The sequence below is a fragment of the Drosophila santomea genome, chromosome 3L, assembly GCF_016746245.2.
Source record: "Drosophila santomea strain STO CAGO 1482 chromosome 3L, Prin_Dsan_1.1, whole genome shotgun sequence".
Lineage (NCBI taxonomy): Eukaryota > Metazoa > Arthropoda > Insecta > Diptera > Drosophilidae > Drosophila > Drosophila santomea.
In genome coordinates, this window is record NC_053018.2 from 2,172,469 (window position 1) to 2,188,181 (window position 15,713).

General features: G+C 41.0%; 4 protein-coding genes across 4 annotated transcripts; all 4 read right to left on the reverse strand.

Annotated features, from left to right (window-relative positions):
• Window positions 1-1,059: 1,059 nt before the first annotated feature.
• LOC120450118 (probable serine hydrolase) lies at window positions 1,060-3,137 on the reverse strand. Its single transcript, XM_039632940.1, has 2 exons — window positions 2,412-3,137; window positions 1,060-2,258 (listed from the first exon to the last, which is right to left on the reverse strand). Exons 1-2 carry the CDS (start codon window positions 2,433-2,435, stop codon window positions 1,248-1,250), a joined length of 1,035 nt encoding a protein of 344 aa, XP_039488874.1. The 5' UTR covers window positions 2,436-3,137; the 3' UTR covers window positions 1,060-1,247.
• A 109-nt stretch (window positions 3,138-3,246) lies between these two features.
• On the reverse strand, window positions 3,247-4,940 carry LOC120450119 (probable serine hydrolase). Its single transcript, XM_039632941.1, has 3 exons — window positions 4,787-4,940; window positions 4,533-4,679; window positions 3,247-4,404 (listed from the first exon to the last, which is right to left on the reverse strand). Exons 2-3 carry the CDS (start codon window positions 4,554-4,556, stop codon window positions 3,421-3,423), a joined length of 1,008 nt encoding a protein of 335 aa, XP_039488875.1. The 5' UTR covers window positions 4,557-4,679; window positions 4,787-4,940; the 3' UTR covers window positions 3,247-3,420.
• A 502-nt stretch (window positions 4,941-5,442) lies between these two features.
• On the reverse strand, window positions 5,443-6,640 carry LOC120447608 (probable serine hydrolase). Its single transcript, XM_039629081.1, has 2 exons — window positions 6,432-6,640; window positions 5,443-6,375 (listed from the first exon to the last, which is right to left on the reverse strand). The coding sequence occupies exons 1-2, from the start codon at window positions 6,456-6,458 to the stop codon at window positions 5,443-5,445; spliced, it is 960 nt and encodes a 319-aa protein (XP_039485015.1). The 5' UTR covers window positions 6,459-6,640.
• A 131-nt stretch (window positions 6,641-6,771) lies between these two features.
• Window positions 6,772-8,127, reverse strand: LOC120450120 (serine hydrolase-like protein). Its single transcript, XM_039632942.2, has 2 exons — window positions 7,869-8,127; window positions 6,772-7,732 (listed from the first exon to the last, which is right to left on the reverse strand). The coding sequence occupies exons 1-2, from the start codon at window positions 7,890-7,892 to the stop codon at window positions 6,812-6,814; spliced, it is 945 nt and encodes a 314-aa protein (XP_039488876.1). The 5' UTR covers window positions 7,893-8,127; the 3' UTR covers window positions 6,772-6,811.
• Between the last annotated feature and the right edge of the window lie 7,586 nt (window positions 8,128-15,713).

The following is a 15,713-nucleotide window of genomic DNA, read 5'->3' on the forward strand; positions in this document are numbered from 1 at the left end:
GTATTCGCCCCAAACTCAGTTTAATTTGCAAATATAGGCATATGCCGTAAAGGCTTTATGGCTTCCACCTTAAAAACGCCAAAAAATGAATGGGGGAACCCTGCGGCGTCTCTGATTACAGGCAAAATATGCCACGTGTATGTGGTACATATATGTGTGCGGCAGTTTTAACTTTCTTAAAGGGCAAAATCGATAGTGTAAAAAGAAAATTTTCTTGTATTTTCTTGCCTTTTCACTCGAAAGTTAATTGATTGAATTAGCCAGCCGAGCGATGACACAAAAAGGAGAAGCTACTTCCATAAATATTAATATGGGCCAATCAAAACAAATGACAAGAAAATTATGCGATACCAATGTTTAAAATTCAGCAACTTCCTGGGTAACAACAAAGTGTTTAAATTAATAAATGCCACTCCGGTTTCCACACCCACTTCATAATCGCATTTTCCCGCATTTCGTTACTAGGCGTCGCCCTAAAGGTAGGCAACGAAAATCCTCTCCGTCTTCTGGAAAATACATTTTCAATGAAGCAGTCTACTTTTCTGATGACAGAAAAGTTTCGCTGAAATTTTAGGAATTTAATTTGCATACATTTGTTTAGCTGATTACTAGCTATAACTCGACTTTACAACTCGATGTAAGGACTATATATTGCTTCTATTGGCCTTGGATGCTGCTTAACTTTTTTAGTGCCCAGGCATCGATATCTGTGGCATCGACTGCGCTAATTGTTCTAATGCGCTCAAGCCGTAAGCTGCTTAAAATTGCTGATATTGCAAGTTGAATACCAGCAGGGGACAAGGAAACTCTCGTGCAAGGACCTCATGGGAAGAAATTTATCCACATATGTATGTATATGTAAGACTGCCCTTCGAGTAATTGACGTTACTAAGGAAATAATCTACAATTACGAAGCAGTTGGAGAAATTGGGAACGATTATTGAACACTTAGTGTAGGTAGTGTAGGTCATACCCAGTTTGCAATTTAAAGAGTACGATGGACCAAACAAGAAGTCCTTATAATTTAAATTAGTTGTCTGCATTCTTGTTTTATTGGTATAATAAAAATAAAAATAGCTATTTCCCTGAGTTGAATTACTAAGCATTAAACAAATTGTTGAGGTAATAATTGTTTTTCAACATCCATACAAAATCCATACAAAAGTGTGGTTCTAGGTATTCCTATGAAGTTATCTTATTAGTATAGAATTTTACATTTTATACCATAGTGGTTTATATAAATTACATCACAGCTTGCTCTTTGCGTTCTTGCCCCTTTTAAAGAATCTTTCTTGTTCTCGCCGCCTTTCCTCGGCACTTAGTTGCTGCTCCTTGCCACTCAAGGACCACGAAGTGAGAGCCGGAGGTCGGTGGTGTCGGATGAAGGGCACTATGTAACGGGCACACTCCTCGGCGGCGTGAAGATGCACGTGATGGGTACCCTCCACCTCGTAGAACTGAAAGTGCGGATTGTTTCGGCGCAAGATAGCAATTGCCTTCTCGGTATGAACTCCCAAAAAGTCAGATTTTGACCCTTTAATGATCAGGTAGGGCTTTTTCTGGATTCGGTTGGCCAACGCCTCAGAATATCCAGGTTCCATTATTGCCTTGGTATGGTATTTAACTCGTCCATCTCTGGAGAAGTAAAATCTATCTGGATATAGTTGCGACTTCATCACCTGCCGGTGAAGCAGGTGTTTTGCAAACTCTGGGGTAACCGAGTTTAAACTTCCTTTGGACAGGACCTTGGACAGCTGTGCGAGAGTGTAGGAGGGAGGCTCGTGCAAGTTACCCTCCTTCTGACGATCCTCTTCCACAAGGTGCTTTTCCAAGCTTTGGACCATATCTTTCAGGACCGTTTTGGGGCCCAGTGTCAAGGACAGCAATATGTCCAGGGAGATGACCATGTCCACTGTATGTGGTGCCAATGCTGTGTAAATGAAGCTAATGATGCCACCCATTGAGTGACCCATCAGTGAGACCTTTGACCAGCCGTACTCCTCCATCACTCGAGGGATGATTAACACGTAATCGTCGACGGCATAGTGCATTCCCTGCTGAACGTGAGCGGATCTTCCATGTCCGGGCAGATCGATGCAGAGCACTCCCACGTAGTCGGGAAGTAGGGGAATCAGCCGATCGAAGGTTCCCAGATTGTCCAGCCATCCGTGAATCGCCAGGATCGGTCGCTCCGTTCGATTGCCATACCAACGTCCGGAGATGGGACCCCAAGGTGCCGGTATTCTAACCTCCTTGAACTAGAAAGAAGCAATAATGCTTACTTTTTCATTAAAAAAAACACTGAGTTGAAGATTTTACTACACACTTTCTATGTAAACAAAATTTGCCGGCACGCGTAAAGGTAGCTTATTTTCCTAATTCGTCGGTAATATAATTTCTTGCATACTCACATCGCTTAGAGAAATAGTTCCCATATCGATCGACGGCGTGCTGAACCTTGCCCGTCTGTAAAAGTTTCTCAAATCCAAAAATGAATGGAGCCGCGTGTTATCTTAAGTATCTATGAAATCACTATGCGATTCAGAAACCGCACCTCTTTCGTCTACAACAGCTGATCTACGACTAATTCCTAATATTCTTTTTTTCACATTTGAAAGCGACCGAAAGAGTACGCAGAAATAAAGAGTACGGTTTTTAACGCGTAAACAACTAACCAATTTTAAGAGAGCGAAGATAACATAAATCTCTAATCGAGATTTGTTTTATAAACAGCTGATGCCAATAAGTAGATACTTTTAATTTATTAGCTTTTATTCATGCCAATTGAAAGTGTTAAAATTAAAATGATGTGTTTTTAAGCTCTTTTTCTAACATATTTTTCCGAAATGCCGTTTAAAAAATATTAAATCAATCAAGATGGTGCTAAGAATTGTGGCTTAATCACACAAGTGGGACAATACTGATTTCCAAAGTTCACCCTCAAAGTGTGTAAATGATGTGGGTGGTATGGTCCAATTGTTCTTATCTCCTTCTTTTGCTGGTTTATGATTTTTTTATTAGCTTACTTACTTCGTCAAATGACAAAGTTCCCAGCCTTTGAACTTTGATTAATAGACCCGATCCAGTCGTTGTGGTACCACTTCCAGAATTATCTTGAGTATCAGCTAAGGCGGAGGTGTACCGATTAAGAATCCGAAGTGCCGTTTTAGAACTAAGGTGTAACAGCTGTTCAACGACTGTTTCTAGGAGGTTTTTGTAAAAAAAAAAGTACAACAACTACCAGAATTGTTTGTGTATATGTATATGTAAATATAATTATCCATATCATATTATTGTTAAATATGCTAGTTTGAAAGTAATACACGTTAAGTTACATTGAAAAAGTACAAAGAAAGAAACCCTCTGATAGACTTACAGGGATATCAGGTACCAGCTCAGCAATAGTAAGGCGTATCACTATCACAACTTGCTGCGCTTTTTGTTGGTCCATGTGAAAAATCCCCTTGGTTTCCTCAATCTATCATCCTTTCCGGTTACAGTCCAGGAAGTCAGGGCAGGAGGTCTGTGATGTTGGATGAAGGGCACAATGTAACTGGCGCATTCCTCGGCGGCATGGAGATGGATGTGATGGGTGCCGTTTTCCACCTCGTAGAACTCAAAGTGCGGGTTGTCCTTCGCCAAAATCGATATAGACTCGTTGCAGCGTGCAGAGATATATGGTGACAAGGAGCCTTTGATGATTAGATATGGCTTCTTGATGATCCTTCTCGCCATTTCTGCTGCAAGACCATCGTCAATGTCTATGTAGTGGTAGTGCTTTACTCGAATATCCCTTGAGAAGTAGAACCGTTCGGGGTACAGTTTCGACTTGGTCAACTGGCGGTGGAGCAGGTGCTTTGCCAGCTCGGGGGATACGGAATTGAAGCTTCCCTTGGCCAGCACCTTTCCCAGCTGGGTGCGGGTGTAGGAGGGTGGCTCGCTATAATTTCCCAGCTTCTGTCGCTCAACATTCACTAGTTGTTTCTCTATACTAAGGCTCATGTAGTCTATATCGTTTTTCAAGGGAAGCAGTATGTCCAGAGAGACGATCATATCGACGGTGTGAGGTGCTAGGGAGGCGTAAATGAAGCTCAGTACTCCGCCCAATGAGTGTCCAATAAGGGAGACCTTTGACCATCCGTACTCCTTCATCACCAGTGGAATTATAAACACGTACTCGTAGATACTGTAGTACACTCCCGGTTGAAAGTGGGAGGATCTTCCATGTCCTGGAAGATCGATGCAGAGCACTCCTAAATAGTCAGGAAGTAGGGGAATCAGCCGATCGAAGGTTCCCAGGTTGTCCAGCCATCCATGAATCGCCAAGATGGGTCGCTCTTTCCGATTTCCGTACCAACGTCCAGAAATGTGACCCCATGGCACGGGAATCTTCACGGCTTGGAACTGCAAAGTTCATTAAATGTATTAATCACTTCGTAATCACTCTACCAGTTATCAATCTGTTGATAATCACTTGAGGTTACAAATTAATAAGTGGTAGCTATTATCGTCTATGAATCAGGTGTACTTACATCGCTCAGTGACAAAGTTCCCATTGCAGTGTAGTACTTGTTTTCCTTATCTTAATTTGTTCTAAATTATTTGCAATCCGTTTATTTTCTGCGCGTCTTTCCGCTTTAACATTTTGCCGCAAACTAATGCTTTGGCTTTGACTTAATCTGAAAACAAAAAGAGATATTTTTATTATATGTTAACACTCTTAAGAAATAATTAAGAGAGAGAGATAAGATTGTGTTTGAAGTTGTATTTTCCTACGAGCTCTTACTGTTGTTTATATAATCCATAGAATGTTCTTCGTGTTCTTTATCACACCAAGTTGTTGTTAACTATTTTGTATTATTTATTAGTTAATTGTTCATTTAAAAACATCCAGTTTATTAAAGCACAAATGCCTAGAAGTTCGCGAGTTGACTTGCCGAGGCTGAAAAACAAAAACATGAATTAAGCTTTTGGTGAGCGAAAAAGCTTACGAACCTTTCGGGGTGAATGGCAATGTGAGATCTGTTACATTTAAATAGTACTTTTTACCTTAAAAGAGGGTCTAAAACTCCGAGTATATAAACGAATATATAAGTTGGAAATCAAATGAAATTGGTATCTTCTTTTCTGGCATTCTATCTTAAAAAGAAAAAAAAAAAAATAGAATTCTAATTTCATAACTTTTTCGCATAGCAAGACCATGAAAAGCCTATGAAGCTCGACAAGTGGTTGAAGAGATTATATGCAACGTAAAAATACCGTCTGTTTATAAATAAACTGGCTATACTTTTATTACCTCTTTGAAGAGGTAATGTTCTTGACATTAATTACTACACATTCTTAGATGGTTAACTAACCATCTTGAAATTCATGCTATTAAAACAAAATTATTTGCGATTGGAAGCAACGTTCTTGGACTATACTATAGATTGTACGACATAGCTATAGCTTTCCTTGGTACGAAGCTGCTCTCGATGGAGGTCGATGGTACTGAATGAAGAGACTCATGTACTTCGCACACTCCTCGGGGAATCGCAGGTGAACGTGATGGCTACCGCTGTCTACTTCATAGAACTCAAAGAGTGGGTTATCCTGGGCCAAAATGGAAATGGCTTCGTCAGTGTGAGGGCCCAGAAAAGGCGACATGGATGCCTTGATAATGAGAAAGGGCTTTTTTCTAACTCCTCTCGCCATATCAGCACCCAGTTCCGCACTAATGTCCCAGTAGTTGTAGAACCTGATCCGCCTATCTGTGGAGAAGTAAAACGATTTCGGATTGAGTCCTGACTCCTTCACCTGGCGGTGGAGCAGGTGCTGGGCCAACTCGGGGGTCACCGAACCCAGCGATCCATTGGCCAGTGCCATTTCCATTTTCGGCACCGTGTAGCTGGGTGGCTCCAGCAAATTGCCACTCGCCAGGATCTCTTCCTGAATCATGTGCTGATCAAGGTTTCTGCGGAAGCTTTCGAGGGCAATATCAACGTCGAATTTCGGCAGCAGCACACAGTCTATGCAGATGACCATGTCCACAGTGTCGGGTGCCAACGTTGCGTAAATAAAACTGTAGAAGGCTCCAAGTGAGTGTCCCAAGAGGGAAACCTTCTCCCAGCCAAAATGCTTCATAATCCGCGGAATAAGGAAGACATCGTTGTACACATCATAGCGTATTCCCAATGGCAGAGGCGAGGATCTTCCGTGTCCTGGTAAATCGATGCAGAGTACTCCGACGTGATCGGGGAGCAGTGGAACCAGGCGATCGAAGGTGCCCAGGTTGTCCATAAATCCGTGTAGTGCCAGGATGGGGCGTTCCAAGCGATTTCCATACCATCGTCCCGAAATGTAGCCCCAAGGTGCAGGGATTTTCAGCTCCTTGCACTGCAGGGTTAATGAAATGGCTATGAAATTGTGTATAGGATCTATTGATCACTTACATCGATAACTGGATGTTGGCTCAACATGGTTTTTAGTTTATGCAGTTTACGGAGTTTTAAACGTCTTTCTGCCTTAACAATCAGTCAACGACTTCTTTTCATTTGTATGCTGGTGCTGCTGTTAATGCTTATATTATATCAGTAATCGAGAAACACTTAAAAAAGCTGTCCGCATAAAAGCTTTTTGATTACGATACGCACAAAATAATCCAAAAGCCGGGGGGAACCAGTGTTCATAGGCTTGCAGCTGGCTTTATGAGTATGTAATTGTTCTCCTTTGTAGAAATAAGTTTAATCTTCGCATATATTCACACAAAGCTTTTATATCTAGTTTATTATACTACTTTCAAAAATATGTTTACTACATCTTGAAAGGCACATTAAAGTTTGCTGCTTCGTGGAGGCCTGTGATTTCGGATGAAAGGAACTATATAGCAGGCACACTCCTCGGCGGCATGGAGATGGACATGATGCTTGCCGCCCTCCACCTCGTAAAACTCAAAATTGGGGTTATCTTTGGACAGAATGGACATTGTCTCGTCACATCGGGGTCCCACAAATGGCGATAGCGATCCCTTGATTACCAGATAGGGTTTCTTCTCAATGCGCCTCGCCATTTCGAGGGCCAGACCGTTTTCAATGTCGAATATGTGGTAGTACTTAACGCGCCCATCTCGGGAGAAGAACACCTTCTCCGGGTACATCTGTGACTTGGCCACCTGGCGGTGGAGCATGTGATCGGCCAGGTGTTGCGGCACCGAGTTGTTGCTGTTCCTGGCGAGCGTCTGACGTAGTTTACTCAAGGTGAACGAGGGCGGCTCATGTTCGGTGCCATCCGCCTGCCGTCTCTCCTCCAGCAAATAACCCTCTATGTCCTTGGTCAACTTGCTGGGATCCTCGATCCTCCGTGGAAGCAGTACGTCCAATGATATAATCATGTCGACTGTGCTTGGCGCCATGGCCGCGTACATAAAGCTTATCACTCCGCCGAGGGAATGACCCATTAGGGAAACCTTGGACCAGCCGAACTCCTTCATCACCCGCGGTATGATAAACACATAGTCGTAGACGTTGTAGGGCACACCCGGCGGTAGCCTAGAGGATCTACCATGTCCGGGAAGGTCGATGCAGAGCACTCCTATGTAGTCGGGAAGCAGGGGAATCAGTCGATCAAAGGTGCCCAGATTGTCCAGCCATCCGTGAATCGCCAAAACGGGTCTATCAACTCGATTGCCATACCAACGACCTGCAATGTGACCCCAAGGCGCTGGTATTACCACCTCTTCGTATTGCATTTGTTTCTAAATATATCAAATAAAAGTATTATTTAATTTTTAAATCAGTAAAAGCAGTAAATATTTAAAACCACAACCAATGGGTATAAAATATTCGACTTGCATAAGTGCATACCAACTGCCTTTTGTTTTGATTACTCACAGCACTGGGTGTCACAGTTTCCATCACTTATTGAACTTTTCTTAATGTGAACCACCGAAGATGTAAATTTCTATCCTTTTGTTTACATTCCTATTCAATCAACCGTTTCTAAAGTCTCTCACAGTCTTGAACTTCGCGCTTTGTTTCAGTTATTTTGACCAAGTATTATCTTTATTTATAATAAAGAAATATAATTGCCGAAAAAAAACAACGACTTGAAACTGCGACGGCTATATAGCGACTAAATTGTTTTCTTGACAAGAATCACAATGATCACCCCAGCAATATAAAATCTGTGAATTATAAAATGAGAAAAAACGCTGTAGTCATCATGGTATTAGTGCAAAAATAGAACAGGAATTAACCCATTTCAACAAAACATAATTGTTTTTAGAGTCTTCCATTTTTGAAAAAGGAAATCAATTATGTTGAACAATTTAATATAATTAAACAAGAAAAAAACAATTTTATAGTTTCAATAAATTAAAGATATTTATAGACCATATTTTAAAAAATGTTATATTAGTGTTTAATAAGATATTTTAGTTTGTAGTTTTCTTAAATACTTTCACACTACGAGTACATTTGGTGTATGTTTCGTTTTAAATTTGCCCATAGGTATACGTGGGTTAAAACCGAAGTGTAGATTTTAGGGCGCGCCACGCACTCAACACACTACTCTACAAATATACCTCTGAGATAAGGGAACAAATTTGGGTGGCTTAGGTAAACAAACGCTATTCAACTGCGCTGTTATGTATTTGCGTGTAATTTATAATTTCGGGCGATGATCCTCTTATCAGTTGCGAAATCAGTACTTTATCCACCGCGCTTGTATCAAGACTATGTTGAGTTGGAACCACTTGATGGTCAGCCATCGACGTTCGGTCTCAATAAACTGCCGTGCGATTCTGAGAATGTGTCGATTACTACGTGACCCTCTGGTAGAATCGAGTTTTCCACTTCACGTGTCCACATCGATGCACTCGGTTACGCTATGTTGGCCCGGAGTGGTCATGTTTCTGGTAAAAGTCCTGTTTTTTCCTCTGACTTTTTTAGCACCAACGAGCACGTTTTCCCATTTTTCTGTAAGGGCTTTGGCGACGTTTACCTGGAAAAATTCATTGGAGTGGAGGAGAAAGCATACAAATCCAAAGATACCTAGTTTTTTCTATCACTAATCCATAAGAGAGTAGTGCTTTGCTCTAATGTAGGTCCATGTGCCTATTTCTGGTTATCCCACTGTCAACTGTACATCGTACTAAAAACTAATTCTTGTGTAGTTTACGTTTCTCTACTTTTCAGGCCATCACTAGGCATCTTCCTGCCCAACTGTCACCCAAGTGTGACTACTTTCCGCTGTCATTCCCCTTGACTGGATGTGGTTTCTGTGCAGTAATATCTGATCCCTTCCAAAGCTTAATTTGCATTTGGCAAAATTTCCTGATGCATTTCAATCGGGTGGGCAAGAAGCTGCAGCCATGATTTATCTTAAGTTTATGTCTGAGTAATTTATCATGTCTGCTGGGGTCATGACGTCACCTTCGCCTCACTCCGCCTTCCTGTTGTGTAATTTTCCCCAAGCAGGAGGCAATGCAAATTGTCCTGAGCTTTCCCCCAAAGTGAAAGTGCCATTTCACTGGCGAAATTTGTGCGTGTACTGGCCTTGAGTCTGAATCCATAATTTGCCTGTCAACGGCAGCAAAGCAATGTCGTTGTCGTCGCGGCCCCAAAAATTGTGCGCACATAATTGAGTTCAAGCATTTGGAGGCCAATTATGATTTCCCACTTTTCACCCAATTTTCTTTTGTCCCTTGGCGCGGCTCCTTTCACATCTCAATCAAAAGGGCGCGCAAAGTCCTTTGTCCTTCGAGCTTTCTCCGCGTGGCTTTAATTGCCTCTGCCACTTAACGTATGCAAATTAAATTTAATTCTTTTTCTTTCAACCGGATCTCTTTCGGTTTTTCGGGTCACCTTAAGTGGGAAAGCAGCTCACCTTCAGTTTGATAAATATTTATGATACCCAATGATAGTTGTGCTGAACGAGGAAAAAGGGTTGCCCATTTCCCCTTTATTTTTCTTTCTCCCTAAAAAGTAAATAAATAAATAAAACATACACTTGAAGAATGTTTTGCCTTGCACTGGAAGCATTGTATATTGTTTCAAACTGAAGTACTCTCCATGTTGTAATGAAAATATGAGATTACGAACATATAAATTATAACATGTTTATAAGAATGAGTTATTCATGGTACATCAAAAGCATTCAGATAGGAAATATTGTAGCAGTGTTGTTCATCTGGGTGTACGGTAAAGTACTATATATGATGCTTTCAACCTGTCAGCGTAGCTCCCGAAAAAAGCCTTGAGCTGGGGATCAGCTTCACAAAGACACCGCCGGAAGTCTCGAGCTGATACGCATGCATCTGCCGAAAAGGGAGAAAAATCTTGCGAAAATGGCAGGAAAAGCGGTGGGGGAAAGTCGGGCAACCCGGCTATAATGCTCTATGTGTTGCTATTTTGCTTTTTTAGCCGGAATTTCTTTAGACCCAAAGAGGGAGTGAGATTTGAGCCCGAACAATGGATGAACTAAAATACCTGAGTGTGTGAGGAATTGCATTAAGAAATCATTTTCGTTTTGTGGCGCTCTCCATGGAGTTTTCGCTGGTTTTCACAGCTTTTGCACGGCTCTGTGGGTCTAACCCATATGAATTATTTGAGCCAGAATGTTTCAGTCGGTGCATTTTTCTGGGTGTGCGGTTTTAACAGCATTTCTTTGGCTAATGAATTTGACTATTATACCAGCACATAAGAGCGAGGGTGTTTGCATTTGCATGTGTGTATAAATAATTGCATTTCCTCTAATTATACAGCAGAGCTGGAAATTTGCATTTGAATTCATGTGCAGTTTTGTAGGGTAGACTTACACGGACACACATCGTACCTTACAATTAAAAATTCCACAGAATTGCGAATGTAAACCAGAGTCTTCTGGCATGAAATTTGATGCTGAGTTTTGAAATCCTAAGCCTTGGGTGTATTAATTAAAAGATATGGAGATTTCAGGTACGTTGTGAAAATTAGATTTAAAGAACATGAAATTTAAAATTGAATACACAAGCTCAAATATATCAAAGGCATTTATATATTTTATACTTATAAAATGAAGCTAACCAGCTCACAAATAATTTACATCATTAATCAACTAGTTTCCAAAGATCACGACTCAAAGATTAATTAACTTTCCCAGTATATAAGTATGCAACTGTTTATTTTTATATTTAGTTAATCAAGTGCCCATAAGAGCCACAATAAAAAGTCAAATGGCACGTTTTCCGACTCAATGCCAATAAATTAATTTACCACAAAATTTATGATTATTACCGCAATGAGTTCGCTTTTTCTGGCGCCTTTTCTTGGGGATTTGGCCACGACTTTGCTTTACTTTCGGCTTTATTCATATATTTGCGGCCAAATGTTTCTACTGGCGCTTAATAAATAATTCCCATAATTTATGCATTGTCATACGCTGACTAATGGCAGCAGGGGCGTGGCACTTGACAGGCGGAATAAAGCGATTGTTTACATTCCGCTCAGTACGAGAACTCAATTGCCTCGCACTCAATTTGCAAGGGCGGCAGAAACGAAGATTTCATAATTCAAATCCTTCGATTTATGACCAGATGGTGTATTGTCCTCCGGGGTTTATCGAAGCCTCGAAGGCGAGTCGAAGCCCGGCCAGCATTTCGCACTTGAGCCAACTCGCCGGCAATCGTAATTTACGGTTGCCCAGCCCAAAAATGCACTGCACTTGTGCGTAATGCCAAAGCAAGTGTTTGCCCAAGCGGTTCATACTGAGAAAAAATTAGCTTGATTTTCAAAATATTAATTCTTTTAAGTCACAAATAAATATATATTCAGCGCAAAGAACATTCGGCCGCAGGGACACAAGAATCATTCAGTATTCAACAAGGTTTTGAAGCATATTGTTGCTTACTTTCTAGATTAGTTTCAAACTGCGAATTAAGCATACCTAATTCTTACTTACTCTTCATACTTAAAATAATAAGTATTATTTTTAAGCCTTTAACTAATTCGATTATATTTTTGTAAGTGTGAGGACTATCAAAAATGCAGTACCCACCCATAATTCCCACCTCCCATGCGACTGGCTCTCAACTGTGTTGTTACCGTATATCGGATCTTGTCTGGTCATAAATTTCCGTTTTTGGTTAACTCCTGCAACTGCTGCCTGTGCTACCAAATTCGATGGCTTTTCCCTACTTTTAACCCGAAAGGAGAAGTACTGAGAGAATTCCAAGGGGAGCCATGGAGAATTGGATTCTCTGTTGGGCTTCCGAAAGAGGGGAGCATTTAGAAATTATACTGGCCTCTGCACATTTTGTTGATCCCCCGTTTGTAATTGGAGATTGCAGTTGAAAAGTTTGCCATTCAAAGTTTACTTTTTGATTCAGTTTTTAGAGCCTGGCGTTTGGCAATTTATACGTCTGCTGGGTATGTGTACATTTGTGTGTGTTTGTTGTGGGCTGTCTGCAAAAACTTTTTAACATTTTGACCAGTAATTGAACTCGACAAAATGTCACAAACACAGCTCAACTTTCAATCTAATTACAATCTCTCATTGCTACATTGTCTTTGCCGAAAACTGCTTGAATTTTCGGGGTCTATTTCGGTTTTAATTGGGGTCGAATTTGTGTGTGACAAGCTGAAAAAAGCATAAATCTTCGGCATTTCATCTGTAAAATTGCAGCCGAGTCACTTAGATGTGCAAATATTTTGCCTGACCCCTTCGCTTTTGGCTCCACTTCATGTTCATAGTTCTGCAGGCTGCAGATCTGGCAACTTTTCTAATTAAAAACAAATTCATGAATGCCATTTGCATGAAATTCAATTCAACTTTTTATCTACGGAGCATCTCAAGAGTGCGCTCTTCCAGTGAAACGGCTAATGTTAAGCATACGCACCGTTGTACCGTCGTGTGTGCGATTGCGACCGAGATAATGTCCAAGTATTTTGGCCAAACCTCGAATGAGAAAGAAAAACCGGAAAGTAAAATAAAGATGAAAAAAGCAAAACAACTGAAATGAATAAATGAGCGAAGTGAACGATGCCGCAAGTATTTCCAGTGAAACGTGCCACAGTGGCGGGCAAAAGTTACTGCACGTTCGCTGCATCCTTCGGATTGTTTATTTGCGCTTGCATTTGCATTTACTTTTATTCCACTTTCTGCCGTTTTCTCCCCCAATTCTTGGCTCGTTGCGCTCTGTTTGCCGATGGCGATGGCCGTGTAATTTCACTCAAAAACATCAACATCAAGTGCAGCAGCACAAGAACTTTGTTTTCCCCATTTTTCCTCAGCATTTTATTTCGAATGTTCACTCGTCGGTTGGTTTATTTTGGTATCAATGTAAATTTTAATTTGTTTCGCAAATATTTTGTTACTCAAGCGGACGGTGGAGCAGGCGAAACACCAATTGCGAACAGGAAGGATGCTTCTCGCTAATTTGCCTGCAAAGCATGTAGCAAATTGCTGCAAGGAAATTTCTGAAAAAAAAACGAGAAAGCCAGACTGAATTTGCCAACTGAAGTGTAAAACATACCCTTTAAATGGAGCATATGTATATTGTATTTAGGGAACATAACTTCATACATCATTTGAAGTATGTGTTTCGATAAAGAAATAAGTAAGTCATGTATAAAGTATAAATCTAAAACAGTACGTATGCCAAAACAATTTTATATTAGGATGTTAAACTTTCGATCAAACTGCAAGTTTTAGGTCCGCTTTTTATATTGCCAGTGGAAAAAGTTTAAAAACTTTACTAAACCAAAAGGCGGAACGGCAGGACTTCCTTCCTCCATATATGTACGCACATATAGGAGCATGTGAACATGCAACAAATTCATGAACTTACACTCTCCCCCAAAAAACTTGTTTCACTTTTGATTGTCGGCGCACATTTAAGTGCAGAATGTAAAGTTCTCGGCCCAACTTAATCGCAACTAAGTAAGTGGCAAGGCATTTGCACGCATGCCACTACCACTTCTGAAAACCCCCTCATCGCTGATGTCCTGTCACTCTTCAAGCGTTTTCGCCTCGGAAAGTCCTGACAGTGAGCGCCTCCTCCACTTTTTTTTATGCTTACCTAGTTTCTTAGTTTACAGAGTAAACAATTTCATCTGCTTCAGAAGTAAGGGAATGAAGATTTTGTGAATGAGTTTACAACGTTCACAACGTTTGATTACTATTTAATGCCTCAGTTCTGGGTTTTTCGCTGCTTTTTGTTATGTTATTCTCAGTTTAAGGCCTTTTGCCAGTGTATTATTGTGTCAGTTGGACGACTTCTCCTTGGCGACAATTGCAGAAGTGACGATGACAGGCAGGAGGAGGTCGTCGTCATCATCATCGGGATCCTGGATGCTGCTGTCAGGCACGTGCACCATGTGTGAGTGTGTGTTGTGTGTAAGTGAGCTGAACTGAGGTCCTGTCCAAGGGTTTCTTTGCCCAGTCTAGACAGCACCCAGCGGTGCAAGAAGTCATGCCATGTTGCTGCTGAAAATCAACAATTTCTAGGGCATTTTTCTCAATAATTGCAATGCTTATATTACCCGTACTTAAACTTTAAATTGAGCCAGTAAGGCGACATGAACAAATTTCTGCTGACGAAAACTTAAATGAGCATTGTTCCTATCGCACATCTCGTTGGACATTATTGTTCCGGGGGCTATAAAATAAATAAAATTGAAATTTTATGCAAATTACTAAGATGTTGTACGACTATGCGGACCGGCATAGCGGAATCACAATAAAAATGGAAGGAAGACGGAGCCACGAGGATGAGACGGAACCGAAACGAATATGTTTGAATCGAGACAAGAAGTTCATTTGGGGAGTGGTAAAAAGTCCTTTGGGCGGTCTGGTAAATGAAAAAAGTAGATAAGACATTAACTGGCACAGGAAGCGTTGCCATTTTGTTGAACAGATTCTCTAGAAGTTGTGCGACTGCTTTTTGCAGTAATTTTCAACTTTTCAATCAGCTTAAAAAATGTATTGTTCATAGCTTGAAAACTTTTCCCCTTTCCCATTCCCATTTTAGCTCTGAAGAGAAGCAAATATGGCAGTCATTAAATTGTGTACTCCTCAAATTAAACCTCAAATATAATAATTTCCCTTCAATTTAGTTTTAATTCAATTCTGAATAATACACAACTTTGAATGTTCATTTCCGGTCAAAGACTTCTTCTTCGAAGCTCAAATTTCCTTTGCCATCAGGCCATCAACGTTACTTCAAATGCCAAATGAGCTTCCGTTGAGCCATCCCAAGTCCCATCTCCTTACCGATTTTCTTATCCGCAACTGGAGTGGCCAAGTGGAATCCCAATCCCAAAGCCAAATAGAATCCGGACTCTGCAAATGTCCGTCCATTCGACTTATTACATAATTAATAATTATAAGAGCTGGAGTGCAGAACGAGAGGAGAAGGAGGCAAAGCATTTTAATAACCCATCACATCATTTGGCCCACTCAAGTTTCCACTTGGCACATGGCAATCTGTGGGTGGCTTCCATGGGTTTTCATGGGTTTCCATGGACTCCAATGGCCAGAAATCAATGTGTGAAACGTGCTAATTGCGGCAGCTGTGCAAATGTGTGCCTGGCCATTTGATAGTTGACCATCATTTTGATGACCCACAAGGAAGGCTGGCGAAGTGAAGGAAATGGCCCTGCGGATATCTCTAATGTGTGCGGCTGGGGTCAGAAAAAACTAATTGCCCGAAAGTGAGTGAAGGAGAAAGTTTTGCATAAATGGCAGCCCATCTTGGC

Coding starts and splice junctions, on each gene's coding strand:
- LOC120450118 (XM_039632940.1), bottom strand. CDS start 2,435: ATGGGAACTATTTCTCTAAGCGAT. Junction 2,259..2,411: donor GAACTATTTCTCTAAGCGAT/GTGAGTATGCAA, acceptor GCTTCTTTCTAG/TTCAAGGAGGTTAGAATACC.
- LOC120450119 (XM_039632941.1), bottom strand. CDS start 4,556: ATGGGAACTTTGTCACTGAGCGAT. Junction 4,405..4,532: donor GAACTTTGTCACTGAGCGAT/GTAAGTACACCT, acceptor TGAACTTTGCAG/TTCCAAGCCGTGAAGATTCC.
- LOC120447608 (XM_039629081.1), bottom strand. CDS start 6,458: ATGTTGAGCCAACATCCAGTTATCGAT. Junction 6,376..6,431: donor GCCAACATCCAGTTATCGAT/GTAAGTGATCAA, acceptor TTAACCCTGCAG/TGCAAGGAGCTGAAAATCCC.
- LOC120450120 (XM_039632942.2), bottom strand. CDS start 7,892: ATGGAAACTGTGACACCCAGTGCT. Junction 7,733..7,868: donor AAACTGTGACACCCAGTGCT/GTGAGTAATCAA, acceptor TGATATATTTAG/AAACAAATGCAATACGAAGA.